This window comes from Girardinichthys multiradiatus, chromosome 12 (genome assembly GCF_021462225.1).
Source record: "Girardinichthys multiradiatus isolate DD_20200921_A chromosome 12, DD_fGirMul_XY1, whole genome shotgun sequence".
NCBI lineage: Eukaryota > Metazoa > Chordata > Actinopteri > Cyprinodontiformes > Goodeidae > Girardinichthys > Girardinichthys multiradiatus.
In genome coordinates, this window is record NC_061805.1 from 2007040 (window position 1) to 2023925 (window position 16886).

General features: G+C 39.0%; 1 protein-coding gene across 2 annotated transcripts in view; it reads right to left on the reverse strand.

Moving 5' to 3' along the window:
* Positions 1–53: 53 nt before the first annotated feature.
* LOC124877277 (ectonucleoside triphosphate diphosphohydrolase 2-like) overlaps positions 54–16886 on the reverse strand; it is a 28032-nt gene continuing 11199 nt past the window's right edge. For both annotated transcript variants that reach the window (XM_047380356.1, XM_047380357.1), the window contains 8 exons: positions 16593–16710; positions 11371–11521; positions 11065–11224; positions 9688–9915; positions 4798–5070; positions 2191–2310; positions 1962–2096; positions 54–1864 (listed from right to left, as the gene is read on the reverse strand). In XM_047380356.1, the coding sequence (XP_047236312.1) occupies positions 1658–1864; positions 1962–2096; positions 2191–2310; positions 4798–5070; positions 9688–9915; positions 11065–11224; positions 11371–11521; positions 16593–16710 (1392 nt within the window). In that variant the 3' untranslated portion in view covers positions 54–1657. The remainder of the gene's footprint in view (positions 1865–1961; positions 2097–2190; positions 2311–4797; positions 5071–9687; positions 9916–11064; positions 11225–11370; positions 11522–16592; positions 16711–16886) is intronic.

Sequence of the window (16886 nt, forward strand, 5' to 3'; positions counted from 1 at the left end):
CAGAGGACACTAGCGCTCCTAAGGAAGCATAGAACAAAACAGGCAAAGACTTATTTTTCTCCCCATGACTTTTTATTAAAAATTTTAATCAAATGCAACATATTTCATTCAATTCATCATTATATTCATGTAGACATGTTCTAAGTGAGGAAAGCAACGACTGAGATCATAAAAAGGATAAACACACAGCTTCTAAAAACAATCTGATTTTAAAATAATCTAAAACATGATACTTGAACAGACTTATTCAGACAGAATCTTTGTGTGGAGCTTGGATTAAAAGGGGACGTGGGTGGGATCAGTGTCACTGATATTTATTTTAAAGAAACAACCAGAAAAAACGTTTGGTTTCTAATACTTTATGAATCGACTGAACTAGCTTTGTAGTCAGAACTTTGGTGATTTCTTTAGAACTGATGGCATTGTGGATGTGCTTATTTTCATTTGCTTTCTAGTAATTCCTGCTGAACATGTCCTGCTTTAAGTCCTGCTGAAAAACCTCAAATGCCCTCTCAGCAGTCAGTGTAAATCCCGCTGTCTTCAGAATGACCAATCAAGAACAACAGTTTTTCACACTAGATGTTCCAGATGATCAAACATTTGATATCAAACAAAGATTCCACCAGTTATTGTAAAAAACACAGTTGTCAAATGACTTCGTTTATGAAGAAAAAGTCTTTGCAAACCAACCCCCCACCCAAGATTTTATGTCAGGCATGAACAGTGACATAAAATAGTGGGTGGAGGTTGTGGGTGGCAAACAGATAAAAACAAAGTCATTTCTACTGTTCTGTCTGTCATACTACAAACCCATTTTTAAGGCTTTTGGACTCAAACAAACCACAGTGAGAGCCATCATCCCCAAATGGAGAAAACATGGAGCAGTAATGAACTTTCCCAAGAGTTGCCAACCAAGCACTGCAGGGCAGCCCTCACTTGCTTTAGTTAAGGTCAGTGTTGATGATTCAACAATAAGGATGTGACTGAGCAAAAGTGGTATCATTGGATAGGTTCCGAATCCAAAAACACTGCTATCACAAAAAAACAAACAAAAATAAAAACCACATAGAGCCTGTCTAACATTTCCTAAACCATCTTGTTGATCCCCAAGACTAGAAGAACATTTTCAACAAACTCAACAGACTAAAAAGGAACTTTATAGAAAGTGTTGCCATAAAACTAACATCTTCATAAAAAAAACATCACCAGTCAAACGTGGTGGTAGAGGCTGTCTCAGACCATGGATGACTTGCTGTAAATGATGGAACCATGAATCCTGCTGTCTAGCATAAAATCCTGAAGGAGAAAGTCCTGCCATCTGTTTAAGACCTTAGGCTCAAGCGCTCTTAGAAGTTCATCCCTAGATGACTCAAAACCTGGTAAAAAAGGTTTTGAAACTGCTAAGCAAAAACAGAAGAAATCTGTTTAGAGGCAAATACTTTTCCACAGCTGTGTATGTATTTGTTAAATTGTGAACTATGTCTAACATAAATGTAGTAGTAGATCATTATTATAGAAAACCTGCAAATAATTGTTCATTAGATTAATTTTACCAATATCAACCTAGATAAAAGTTTGGAATTTTGCAAATGAAAAGCTATAGAAAAACACATTTTTTGGCTCTTATAAATGCTTAGGAAGTGTGTCACCCTTCCAGTCAGATAATGTCACTTCTAGTTGTTCTGTTTCTGTTGATCACCACACCATATACCAGAGCAAAGAAAGCAAATACAACAAAGAGGAAGATGATGCCAGCCCAACAACCTGAGGGTAGGGCCTTCATCATGCTAAGACCCTCTGCTGGCACTTCATTGCTTACATTCAGCATGTATCCCAAAGCCCATCCTACAGATGCTCCCCCTGCCTGTAGAGATACAAGATTAGTCCCAGTGAAACAACAATACAGAGCAATGTTTCACAGCAAAAAATACCATTGAGTGTTTATTTTGTTTACTTCTCACCTTTTCCCGAAAAGAAATAGAAGGATAGGAAGCTTCATCAAAATGGTACCCATTGGTTAAGAGGACCTGGACAAAACTAGACATAGTGCAGATATTCTTCATGTATTTCTCTTCCGCCTTTGTCTTGTCTATAATCTGTAAATAGAAATACCATCTCAATCAGCACCATTTAGTTTTAAATTTCTTCTGTTTTTTGAATGGCCTACAGTATATGGCTAGAGAGTAATACCTTAGCCATGGTCATATTGCAGATGAGCTTGGCTGCTTCCACCGCACGACTGGGAGATGTGAGGGTTATGTTGGTGATCTCTTTGATGTATTTCTGAGTGAAGTAGTAAGCTGAGAATGCCTGTGGAAAAACAATGCACTGAGAAATTGCTTTATATAGCATGCTTAAACTGACCAAAGGCTGCAAACAATATAAAGGGAAAAAAGTAGAACAGACAAAATGAAAAAATGCTGCTAAAATTATTAAAACAAATGAAAACATAAAGGTAACCTGAATAATAGAACAGAAAGCAATAAAAGGAGCAGGCTTCTCATCAGCATAACTTTTTTTTTACATGGTAATAATATATGGTAATAAAGTGCGATATAAAAATGTACAAATCTTCATTTCAATTCAATTCAATTCAATTCAGTTTATTTATATAGAGCCAATTCACAACACGTCGTCTCAGGTACATACATTCCAATTAATCCTAACCATTGAACAGTGCAGTCAGATTCAGTTATTTATTTAAATTGGATAAACAGTTTTCTATCCAAGGAAACCCAGCAGATTGCATTGAGTCAAGAGATTTGTAGCAGTCACTCCTCCCAGATGAGCATGTAGAGACAGTGGACAGTCACTGGTGTTGACTTTGCAGCAATCCCTCATACTGAGCATGCATGTAGCGACAGTGGAGAGGAAAAACTCCCTTTTAACAGGAAGAAACCTCCAGCAGAACCAGAACCAGTGTGAGCGGCCATCTGCCACGATCGACTGGAGGTTTGAGAGAACAGAGCAGAGACACAAAGAGAACAAAGAAGCACTGATCCAGGAGTACTTTCTATGGGAAGGAAAAGTAAATGTTAATGGATGTAGCTCCTTTAGTCGTTTCATCTAGAAAGAAAGAACAGATAAACTCTGAGCCAGTTTTCAAGGTTAGAGTCTGAAAGAGAGCACATAGAGTTAGTCACAGTAAAAGCCCAGTCAATCGCCATGTCTAGGAGAGAGAAAGGGTTAAACACTAAAAGACAGGGCTATGTGGATTATCGGTAGAGGGTGAGCATTCAGTTGTTGCCAGCAGCATTTCCCCTCATTTAACTTGACAGGTCATAGTGGACTGTATTTGTATCCTTGTTAAATAAAAAATGTTTTTTTTTTTTTTTTGCATTTATGTCAATTGCATTCATTTTTTTTGGTTTTTCTTTGCATTTGTTCTCTGCTGGCTGAAAACCAAACTGCCCCTTGGGGATAATAAAGTTTATCTTGACCTTGAAAAAGCTTAAAAATGCAACTTTAAGGTAATAATGCTGTACTAACACTCCTGATGCCAATCAGCATTAATGAGGCAACAATACATTTCATCACAAGGTTTAATGATTTTAGAAGTAAGTACATAGTAGAATAGTAAAGAATTGCCTAAAGAATTGCCTGTCTATATTGTAGTGGACCAAACAGATCCCGGAAGTATATTTCATTAGGGACACAGGTTATAGAGAAGGAAAAATTGCCCAATTTAACTGAGACTTCTCTCCTGAAAAGGAAGTACAACTGTTCATCACAGTTCTCTGAATGTTAATCGTGTTCCTAGGACAACGTAAAAGTTATAAGGGTTAACCATGTCAAATATAGCTTTTGATGGGAGTAGAAGGAGCTTAAAGAATTCAGCTGGCAAATTTTTCACTGTCTAATGATAACAGTGGGTTCAGTAAAACAAATTATATGATGAGAAACATCAGCATTTACATATTTTATTATGAATCTAAGAAAATGTCAAATTAATTTCTTGACTTGGGGACAGTGCAGGATTGAATGGTCTTCCAAACTACTTGAACAAAACTGAAGAAATTAAGAAACAAAGTGACTTTAGCATTTCTAAAGCATTCTTGCTATCCTGACTAGAAGAAATGCTAATTTCTTTTGCTGTTCCACAAAGATTCAGATTGTCAGTCAGGCTGTCTTGCCTGTGATTGAATATGTAACCAGAAAAATACTAATTTTTGTTACAGTGGGAAAAAAAACTAATAATGCAATCCAAATCTTACTCTACATAAGGTTTGGAGGAGGTCACCTGTCCTCAGAATGAAAACCATTGCAGAATTGTCAAAATGATGGATCAGAAATCTTTAGAAAAGAGTTTTCTTTTTTAAACTGTTCACAGTTTACAATTCCACTTGTAAAACTAGGAAACGTTTTATAGCTGTTTCTATTACTTGGGAAATTATTTCATATATGAACACAAGTAATAGTGATGTGGAAGATTCTTTAATGGTACTGATCAAAATTGGAAAAAAAGCGTTATGCATTTGTATTCACCTGCATTTACTCAGTTATCCCTAAATAACATCAGATGTCAACTAATTAATAGAATTCCCCTGTGTAAAGTCTCATCTTAGTACGAATCACCCCACACTAATGTGCTATTCTGCTGACTGTCTATCGGGAGTTGAAGCGTTGCGAGAACAATGATTACACTAAACTCAAGTCTTTAAAACAGCAAACAACAAACTGTGTAAATGTCAAGGTGTCTTTTTTTAGGTGCAATAAAGGTAAAGAAGGCAAGTCTGAAACCAAATGTCGGATCTGTAAATGAACCCTAACATGTTTGTATTTAAAACACCATCTCACCATGAAGCTTCCCGTCACTCTGGGCTGAAACACTCCATCAAAGGAACACATTGAGTAGGAACACTTGGTAAAATTGAAGATCTCCGTTACATTGTTGACACACTGCTGATAATTTCCTGTGCCCACCACTGTTACAGTCATCTGAGGATCCAAATTGTCTGGCCTGTATTTCTCCGTACAAGGAGAATCAAACACATCTTCCCCGAGCTTTGTGGAAATAGTAAACTTTGGTGGATAGCAGGGGTTGAACACTTGAGCCTCCACACCTTGTGTCTGAAATTGGGAAAAAAGATCAATGTTACAAAAAAAAAAAAAAAGAAACTGCCAAACCTAGTCAGCGACATATTGTTTTTTTTTTATAGATAGTAAAATTGTAATATACCATGAAAACTGCTGGAATTGGCAGTGCATTATGGGAATAAATTAAATTGAAGCAATGCAGGTGGAATTAAATGTCAAAGAAATCGGAACAAACAGTATGCTTCAATTTTTCAAACAAACATTCTATTGGCCTGTGGTCTTTAACCTGTTTTAAAGTTAACTTAAATCTCACCTTAAGTGGAAGAACACCAGAGACCGAACTACTGTTATTCAGGCAATGAAAATAAAGCCAAAATGGAATAGCTGTGTGTGACAAACAGAACACACTGACTGCTTCAATTGGATGTAAGCAGGCAGGTGCGTCTAGTCAAATGCAATTGATTTATTGATCATTAATTAGCAAGTGTGGACACTTTTATAATAGCAGGGATTTTGGAAGTTGGTGCAACTGTATGTGAATACAAAGCCAAGAAAGAAAGATTTTAGCAATGAAAACAGAAAGGTAACTGTTCCTACCCATTAGTCTGGCAAAGGTTATCAGGACAGTTCCAGAAAATATGAACTCCACTCTAAAGTGGAGGACCATTAAAGTACCATTTAAGACAGTTGTTAATTTTCCCAATTGTGAAAATCCCAACAGATTCACCTTCAGCTAAAATTAAGCACTGCAGAGAGAGATTGCAAAAACTCTAAGGGAAACACTCCCTGGACATATTCTACAGGCCTCAGTTAGTACATTAATTGTTACAATTTATAACTGTACATTTAGAAATAGACTGTACAGGTGTGGCTTTTTTGGAAGGTCTGCCAAGACAAAAAGAGAAACAAACCAACAATATGGCTGCATAGCTCAAAGGTTGAATAAACCAATGTGCTTTGGACAGAAAAGACTAAAGTACAGGTCCTTCTCAAAAAATTAGCATATTGTGATAAAGTTCATTATTTTCTATAATGTAATGATGAAAATTTAATATTCATATATTTTAGATTCATTGCACACTAACTGAAATATTTCAAGTCTTTTATTGTCTTAATACGGATGATTTTGGCATACAGCTCATGAAAACCCAAAATTCCTATCTCACAAAATTAGCATATCATTAAAAGGGTCTCTAAACGAGCTATGAACCTAATCATCTGAATCAACGAGTTAACTCTAAACACCTGCAAAAGATTCCTGAGGCCTTTAAAACTCCCAGCCTGGTTCATCACTCAAAACCCCAATCATGGGTAAGACTGCCGACCTGACTGCTGTCCAGAAGGCCACTATTGACACCCTCAAGCAAGAGGGTAAGACACAGAAAGACATTTCTGAACGAATAGGCTGTTCCCAGAGTGCTGTATCAAGGCACCTCAGTGGGAAGTCTGTGGGAAGGAAAAAGTGTGGCAGAAAACGCTGCACAACGAGAAGAGGTGACCGGACCCTGAGGAAGATTGTGGAGAAGGGCCGATTCCAGACCTTGGGGGACCTGCAGAAGCAGTGGACTGAGTCTGGAGTAGAAACATCCAGAGCCACCGTGTACAGGCGTGTGCAGGAAATGGGCTACAGGTGCCGCATTCCCCAGACCTGGGCTACAGAGAAGCAGCACTGGACTGTTGCTCAGTGGTCCAAAGTACTTTTTTCGGATGAAAGCAAATTCTGCATGTCATTCGGAAATCAAGGTGCCAGAGTCTGGAGGAAAACTGGGGAGAAGGAAATGCCAAAATGCCAGAAGTCCAGTGTCAAGTACCCACAGTCAGTGATGGTCTGGGGTGCCGTGTCAGCTGCTGGTGTTGGTCCACTGTGTTTTATCAAGGGCAGGGTCAATGCAGCTAGCTATCAGGAGATTTTGGAGCACTTCATGCTTCCATCTGCTGAAAAGCTTTATGGAGATGAAGATTTCATTTTTCAGCACGACCTGGCACCTGCTCACAGTGCCAAAACCACTGGTAAATGGTTTACTGGCCATGGTATCACTGTGCTCAATTGGCCTGCCAACTCTCCTGACCTGAACCCCATAGAGAATCTGTGAGATATTGTGAAGAGAACGTTGAGAGACTCAAGACTCAACACTCTGGATGAGATAAAGTCCGCTATCGAAGCATCCTGGGCCTCCATAAGACCTCAGCAGTGCCACAGGTTGATTGCCTCCATGCCACGCCGCATTGAAGCAGTCATTTCTGCAAAAGGATTCCCAACCAAGTATTGAGTGCATAACTGTACATGATTATTTGAAGGTTGACGTTTTTTGTATTAAAAACACTTTTCTTTTATTGGTCGGATGAAATATGCTAATTTTGTGAGATAGGAATTTTGGGTTTTCATGAGCTGTATGCCAAAATCATCCATATTAAGACAATAAAAGACCTGAAATATTTCAGTTAGTGTGCAATGAATCTAAAATATATGAATGTTAAATTTTAATCATTACATTATAGAAAATAATGAACTTTATCACAATATGCTAATTTTTTGAGAAGGACCTGTAGAGATGTTTTGCTATAATGCACAGTACCAGGTTCTGCAGCGGGGATTGTAGAACCAAGGGGTGTGGCCTATAACCCAAAGCATGATCCTCATGCAGGACATCCAAAAACATTTAGTGCTTTTGCTTTAAACAAAAAAATGGGTAATCCTAATTTTTTAGATCAGGTGGATACTGGAGGATCATCTGTTTCCGTTGCTCTGCAACAGCACACTGTGCAGCTGCTGCACTATGTAGTTTTACAATCCTGTTTATTACTAGCTCTCAAAGAGGACTTCAACCTCCAATACCATGTCACACTTAAAGAACACCTGAACAACATGGAACAAAAGTATAATCTGAAAGGGGCTACTGTGTCTCCTGGAGAGGCCACAAGTAACCTGGCTCAAATCCTAAAGCCTTCCAATCTGGGTCCTTGAAGAGGACCCTTTGCCGCCGAATGCTCCCTGGGTGCTGAACAATGGCCGCCCATTGCTCCCTAAGGGATGGGTTAAATGCAGAGGACAATTTCTGCATTGTGAAATCATTGAAGTCTAAATTTATTTATGTAAAAATAGTTCTCTAAACTAATGAATCAGGTGTACAGGGGTTGGACAATGAAACTGAAACACCTGGTTTTAGACCACAATAATTTATTAGTATGGTGTAGGGCCTCCTTTGGCGGCCAATACAGCGTCAATTCGTCTTGGGAATGACATATACAAGTCCTGCACAGTGGTCAGAGGGATTTTAAGCCATTCTTCTTACAGGATAGTGGCCAGGTCACTACATGATACTGGTGGAGGAAAACGTTTCCTGACTCACTCCTCCAAAACACCCCAAAGTGGCTCAATAATATTTAGATCTGGTGACTGTGCAGGCCATGGGAGATGTTCAACTTCACTTTCATGTTCATCAAACCAATCTTTCACCAGTCTTGCTGTGTGTATTGGTGCATTGTCATCCTGATACACGGCACTGCCTTCAGGATACAATGTTTGAACCATTGGATGCACATGGTCCTCAAGAATGGTTCGGTAGTCCTTGGCAGTGACGTGCCCATCTAGCATAAGTATTGGGCCAAGGGAATGCCATGATATGGCAGCCCAAACCATCACTGATCCACCCCCATGCTTCACTCTGGGCATGCAACAGTCTGGGTGGTACGCTTCTTTGGGGCTTCTCCACACCGTAACTCTCCCAGATGTGGGGAAAACAGTAAAGGTGGACTCATCAGAGAACAATACATGTTTCATATTGTCCACAGCCCAAGATTTGCGCTCCTTGCACCATTGAAACCGACGTTTGGCAATGGCATGAGTGACCAAAGGTTTGGCTATAGCAGCCCGGCCGTGTATATTGACCCTGTGGAGCTCCTGACGGACAGTTCTGGTGGAAACAGGAGAGTTGAGGTGCACATTTAATTCTGCCGTGATTTGGGCAGCCGTGGTTTTTTGTTTTTTGGATACAATCCGGGTTAGTACCCGAACATCCCTTTCGGACAGCTTCCTCTTGCATCCACAGTTAATCCTGTTGGATGTGGTTCGTCCTTCTTGGTGGTATGTTGACATTACCCTGGATACCGTGGCTCTTGATACATCACAAAGACTTGCTGTCTTGGTCACAGATGCGCCAGCAAGAAGTGCACCAACAATTTGTCCTCTTTTGAACTCTGGTATGTCACCCATAATGTTGTGTGCATTTCAATATTTTGAGCAAAACTGTGCTCTTATCCTGCTAACTGAACCTTCACACTCTGCTCTTACTGGTGCAATGTGCAATAAATGAAGACTGGCTACCAGGCTGGTCCAATTCAGCCATGAAACCTCCCACACTAAAATGACAGGTGTTTCAGTTTCATTGTCCAACCCCTGTATTTAGTGTGTCAAACAGTTTTTGTCTCTTTAAGAACAGTTTAAATGGTGGAATGTTTTATGCTGTTGTGCATGTAAGATTAAATAGAAATCATTTTATAGACTGGTAAAGACCACATCATTGTCCTTATGTCACTATATGTAAAGCCCTGAAACTGAAAGAGAGCATGTTCCTACTATGACTGTGGATGTGATATACAACAAAATGTCTCTACAACAAAATGTGGTGAAATTACACTTTCCAACAATACCTTGATAAGATGAGCTAACAGTTTCCTGATAAACTGGTCTTGACCATAGCACAGGAAGCTATGGGTGTACAATGTGTAGGTTTGTCCATAAAGGGTCAGTTTCATAAGATTTTCCTGGTTCTCCAACTCTTGTGAAGTCTGAAATGTGATCTGAGTGGAAGCTCCACCTAAATCCAAGGCTCCAATTGTGGTTCTTCCTGGATTCAGCCAGTGTCCCACAAACCCATACTGAAAAGCAGAAAAGATTATAATAAAATACAACGTTAATGAGTCGAGAAACTGATGGTCAAAAGTATTACAAGTAGTTTTATACAAAGAGAGCATCACGTGTTACTGGAAAAATTATGTCCGTTTCTGATGTAGTGGCAGACATTTATCTAAAAACCGATATTGGTCGCTGTGTTGAATCATTTATTCCTTTTTCTTATTTATTAAAATAAGTGGATGCAATCATACCAGATATAGTATAAGTTCAGTAAGAGTACAGTACATATTTGTGTGGACTTTATGTTATAAATGTACAGTCTGATACTCTGAACTTTAATCAAATTAAAGTTTTTATCTTCATTTTCATTATATTTTACAATCTACAGCGTCACTTATTGATTTAAGCCTTTTTCACAAAAAACTGAGTTAGAATTAGGACCCCTTCACTACTGATGATCCCATTGTGTCCTAAGGGACACCTGAGGGATGGTGTTTAATACAGGTGTGAACACGCTTAATACACACTGAGTATGGTTTTCTTCAGACCACCTTCAGAGGTATCTGCATTAGTTCGGCAGTCTGGGCGTGACCCGTCCCAGGACACATTGGAGGACCATCCAGTGATGTGATGTATACTCAGAAAAATATGTTTTACCAGCATAGTTCTCAGTTTCAAAATAACTAAAATGTCCATAAAGACGGATCAGAACATTGGGCAGGCAGCACTGGGTTGTGGCAAGACACAGCAGATATCTGGACTTCAGTCAGGGTGGTTTAGTTCAGCACGTTTTATGTTAGAAAACCAAAGATGGATCTCACACCACCAATGTTTTTAAACCTTTAGAGAAGCCTTTAGAAAGGATCCAAGCTCACAGTGAGAAAAATGTTTCCTCCATCTCTTTAACCACATCTTTACCTGCCTCATTTGTGGTAGAAATTAAGAAAATATGTCCTGTTGCAACAAAAGGTTCAAACAGCTACATCTGCTTGACCTGGTAGGTGTGTTCGCATCTCCATGTAATTTCTTCAGTCTGTTTCAGTTTTTTATGTCAATATGTGTGTGTTATGGTTCTACCTGCAGAAGGAAGAGGCTGCTTTGATTGTTTTAATATGAATCCCTCTAACTAACAAGATCATTTTTGAAAAGGTTTCAGAAAAAATCCCAGTTACCTTGACAAAGTTTTCCAGTAAGTAGTTGACTGTTACCCAGCCATATGCCCCCTCTGCTTGCCCACTCAGGATACTTGCCCCTTTAAACAGGAAAGGGTAAGAGCGCAATTTTTTTTCTACTTCTTGCAGGACCCGCTCAGACTCTGTCTGATTGACTATACTATAAAAGATGAGAAGAGTTAATGAAAGAATAAAAAAAAATCATTTCAAGATGTTTTTTAATGTGACATTTGAACATAAAAAAATGGGAGTGATTCAAAAAGCAGAAAGAAATTATATTTTGTATTTAAGGAATCATATACTAACTTCAGGAGCCTCATGCCAGCTGTGGCACCCAAGCACAGTGGAGTCTGGTGTTGTCTAGATGTTGGAATTTCCTTTAGGGCATGTTTCATACACCCCTCCAAGCTCTTGGCTGCACCACCATGTTTGCCGGCGTAGCTGGAGATCCCTCCGCCTGGGAGAGAAGAAGACAGCAGCTGTGCTGAGAAACAAACTCAGTGTCAACTTCCTTGTTCTAAAGGATAACAAGATGTGGTTTCCAAGGAAATTAAAAACAAACTTGATCAAAAAAAGGAACCACTTAGAATGACTAAGGCACCCTGGCAGAGCAAGCTATTAGGAAGTCAAGTCTTTCACAACACACTGCATCACTATATTAAAATAAAGAGAATTGTTACTTTTGATGACACAAAGGAAGTGAAAGTGACTGTTCTTCCCTTCTAGACAGTCGGGGGTTAAAGGGGGGAACTTGAGGCAATAAAAAAAGTGACTTGAGTTCATAGTTCATAGATGTTAAGAAGTATATGAAAATCTGTTTGCAAATCAAACCCTCTTCCTTTGTTCCTTCAATCAATGGTATGTCTGTCAGAAGGCCTCCTCTTTGGAAGTAGTTAGACACCCCATTTCAAATAGAAAAAAGCGTATTTAAAAATGATCAAACATAAATTTTTTAAGCTAAACAATATTCCAAAATAGGTTAGGAGGGGTTTAAATCAAATCTTGATCTTAATCATGATCAGCGGATTGTCATAAAATACAGGGGTACACCAAGGCTCAATACTGGGACCACTTCTTTTTGGTTTATGTAAAATGATTTGCCACAATTTTTTCTTCTGGTACAGGTGTGCAGCTATGTGCTAATGATACTGTTTTAAATGTAGCTGTTAAGGACATTGTATCTCTATTGACTCTGTTGCATCATGGTTGATAAGTCAGGTCTCATGTTAAATGTAATTAAAACTGTGTCAGTTTGTTTGTCTTCTACTGCCCATTCTTTGATTAACACTAAAAATGATCAATTTGGAAAATTGTTTTAAAAATCTCCAAAGTAAAATATCTTGTTGTTTTGTATTCTCATTTAAAACATGTCAAGATATTAAGCAAAGCTTCAAAGGCAAACTTACATACTGTTAAACTAATGAGTTATTGTCTACCATTTCATGCTGTAAATGATTGAATGCTTTTAGTCGTTGTTTTCTAATTTAAATTACTGTAAACTGTTAGTCACAAGCAGCACCTACAACAATCAAACCACTGAGGATTATATATTATCAAGTGACTAAAATGTTTTTTAACAGGAAGTTTCCTGGATTATATACCTCTGTCATGTTATTTAGAAACTGAATGTGATGAACGTGAAAGATTTTCAAACTTCAACTAGATTTTTTAATGCTTTCCAGGTTGTATTTTCTTAGAACTTCTGGTTCAGGAACTTGTGGAGTGGATTCACATAAAACCTCCCTGGGAAAAGCAGGCTTCAATCTAAGTGGGCATTAATAAACTTTTTATTTTTCCAAATAAATCTGAAATATTTCTGGCCTCATTTCAAGATAAAAGGGAAGCAGTTTCTGAGGAAGGACCAGTTCTGTAGTCGTGAATGCTTTTTTTTTTTGTCTTTTGTATTAATTTGATGGAATTCTGTTTGGTTTTTATAAACTGTTGGGTCTCAGTGAGTGTATTACTCTGTTTTGTATTCATGCTTTAAACCTTGTCAGACTGTTTTTATATTTTTATGTAACCAAAAGGCCACCTTGGGACAAATAATTTAAAATAGCTAGCTATGGCTACAAGCTAATCTATGAATGTGATGTATGTGGGGACTAGTCTTCATCCTCTGTTGACATCAAATGCCCAGTCTCTACAGTTTAGTCCAAAACACTTCATACCTCTGGCAGGGTTAGGTTCAGCATCAGTGTCCTGAGTTGAATCTTGATACAGTGGAGGGAGCTAGAAATTAGGGTGATGGCAGGGAGGCTTTCCAACCTCAAAGACTTGGATCTCATTACCTAAGATAAACCATCAAAATACCAGTGGAGACATGCAAAAAGCTGCTCAGCAATTACCAGAAGGGTTTGACTACTGTAATACCTGTTAGATTTTTCCACTGATAATTGAGAAAGGTATACAAGTTTTTTATGATGCCGTTTTCTTTATAAATATAAAAAATATGTATATTATTAACTATTTTTAAATTGTTTTATGATATTTTCAGAGATGTCCCCCTCATTTCTGATCGGAAACAAATCTTTGAGTTGAATGAAAATAATTTGAAATCTAAATCTGCCAGGAGTATTAATATGTTTGGGGTTAAGTGTGCATAAATAAACTAATACAGGTCCTTCTCAAAATATTAGCATATTGTGATAAAGTTAATTATTTTCCATAATGTCATGATGAAAATTTAACATTAATATATTTTAGATTCATTGCACACTAACTGAAATATTTCAGGTCTTTTATTGTCTTAATACGGATGATTTTGGCATACAGCTCATGAAAACCCAAAATTCCTATCTCACAAAATTAGCATATTTCATCCGACCAATAAAAGAAAAGTGTTTTTAATACAAAAAACGTCAACCTTCAAATAATCATGTACAGTTATGCACTCAATACTTGGTCGGGAATCCTTTGGCAGAAATGACTGCTTCAATGCGGCGTGGCATGGAGGCAATCAGCCTGTGGCACTGCTGAGGTCTTATGGAGGCCCAGGATGCTTCGATAGCGGCCTTTAGCTCATCCAGAGTGTTGGGTCTTGAGTCTCTCAACGTTCTCTTCACAATATCCCACAGATTCTCTATGGAGTTCAGGTCAGGAGAGTTGGCAGGCCAATTGAGCACAGTAATACCACGGTCAGTAAACCATTTACCAGTGGTTTTGGCACTGTGAGCAGGTGCCAGGTCGTGCTGAAAAATGAAATCTTCATCTCCATAAAGCTTTTCAGCAGATGGAAGCATGAAGTGCTCCAAAATCTCCTGATAGCTAGCTGCATTGACCCTGCCCTTGATAAAACACAGTGGACCAACACCAGCAGCTGACACGGCACCCCAGACCATCACTGACTGTGGGTACTTGACACTGGACTTCTGGCATTTTGGCATTTCCTTCTCCCCAGTCTTCCTCCAGACTCTGGCACCTTGATTTCCGAATGACATGCAGAATTTGCTTTCATCCAAAAAAAGTACTTTGGACTACTGAGCAACAGTCCAGTGCTGCTTCTCTGTAGCCCAGATCAGGCGCTTCTGCCACTGTTTCTGGTTCAAAAGTGGCTTGACCTGGGGAATGTGGCACCTGTAGCCCATTTCCTGCACACGCCTGTGCACGGTGGCTCTGGATGTTTCTACTCCAGACTCAGTCCACTGCTTCCGCTGGTCCCCCAAGGTCTGGAATCAGCCCTTCTCCACAATCTTCCTCAGGGTCCGGTCACCTCTTCTCGTTGTGCAGCGTTTTCTGCCACACTTTTTCCTTCCCACAGACTTCCCACTGAGGTACCTAGATACAGCACTCTGGGAACAGCCTATTCGTTTAGAAATTTCTTTCTGTGTCTTACCCTCTTGCTTGAGGGTGTCAATAGTGGCCTTCTGGACAGCAGTCAGGTCGGCAGTCTTACCCATGATTGGGGTTTTGAGTGATGAACCAGGCTGGGAGTTTTAAAGGCCTCAGGAATCTTTTGCAGGTGTTTAGAGTTAACTCGTTGATTCAGATGATTAGGTTCATAGCTCGTTTAGAGGCCCTTTTAATGATATGCTAATTTTGTGAGATAGAAATTTTGGGTTTTCATGAGCTGTATGCCAGAATCATCCGTATTAAGACAATAAAAGACCTGAAATATGTCAGTTAGTGTGCAATGAATCTAAAATATATGAATGTTAAATGTTTATCATGACATTATGGAAAATAATGAACTTTATCACAATATGCTAATATTTTGAGAAGGACCTGTATATGAAATGAAAAAGAATGAATTCTGCTCAGTCTCATTGTTTTGCTTACTAAACAGAACCTGTGAGCACTGGGATGGATGGAACAGTGATTGATTGGCAAAACCCTAAGCTCTTAGCTCTGTTTTCATTTTTACATTAACATACTGCAGAGTGCATACTGCAAGGGCTGCACGGTGGTGCAGTTGGTAGCACTGTTGCCTTGCAGCAAGAATTCGATTCCCGGCCGGGAATGTTCTCCCTGTGCATGCGTGGGTTCTCACCAGGTACTCCGGCTTCCTCCCGCAGTCCAAAGACATGCCTGTTAGGTTAATTGGTCACTCTAAATTGCCCTTAGGTGTATGAATGAGTGTGTGCTTGGTTGTTTGTGTGTTGCCCTGCGATGAACTAGTGACCTATCCAGGGTGTACCCCGCCTCTCGCCCATAGACTGCTGGAGATAGGCACTAGCTCCCCCGCAACCCACTATGGAATAAGTGGTAGAAAATGGCTGACTGACTGACATACTGCAGATACTGCTTCCATCTCCCCATCAGCTTCCTTCTCTATAGAGTCAGTTCTTGGGAACAGAAATGAGGAACTTAAACTACTTCTTTGGGGAAAACAACTCTCTCCAAATGAACAATCAACCCTTTCCCCAACAAAGGACCATTTTTCAAGACTTCAGTGAAATCACTGAAGCCAACGAGATGAATCATCTGCAAAAATCACTGTCTTCAAAGGTTAGGGGTGGAATCTGACAGCAGATAAAGGGTCTGATTAAAGTTGGCAATATGAAGAGACCCTTAACTACTGAAGTACCTGTCACAGAGGACCACACTGAATACATCTGAGTCTCCCCTTAAGTCTGAGAAGCACGTTTCAACAAAATCATAAAAGGTCAATGGTAATTGATTAATTATATGAAAAGCCATCTTATGCAAATTTGTCTGCAGATAAGAGAATTATACAATAGTATTAAAATTGACTGCGATGGCATTTTTAAACTGAAGTTTTGTTAAGATGCAAGAAATTCTGTTACTCTTGACTTCTTAACTGAGCAGAATCAGAACCAGCTTTATTTCCAAGCTTACAGTAAGTACCTGGTGATGTCTCTAGGTGTATTGACCTTGAGAAAGACCTACCTTGCACTCAATGAGGATATGACAAAGTGTAGCTGGCATTGAACCAAGTGGGCATGACAGATGTCTAACATTAGTATGTTGCACTTTTTCATTTTTCTGCTTATTTCTGCTAATTTGCATGTCCAAACATAACTTTCAGTCTGGCTCAGATCTGGTCAGCAGTTTCAACATGATGTGCTCACCTTGTACTTCACATTCACTGTGCTGGGTAACAATCCCAGTACCATTTTGCTTGCCAGCTGGCCATTTGTAGATGTACATGGAGGTGTGGGAGGACCCTGCATCCAGTACAATGCCATACTGAAAGAGACAAAGACTTTAATGTCAGAAACATTTAGGAAGAGGTACATAGCTTTCAATTAAAGGCAAAATGTTGTTTTTTTTGTCAGTTATCAGTTCATTTTATTAATTGTAAATATCTATTTTATTTCATTTTACCTCATACCATTCATACATTTAAATGAATTTATTTTTAC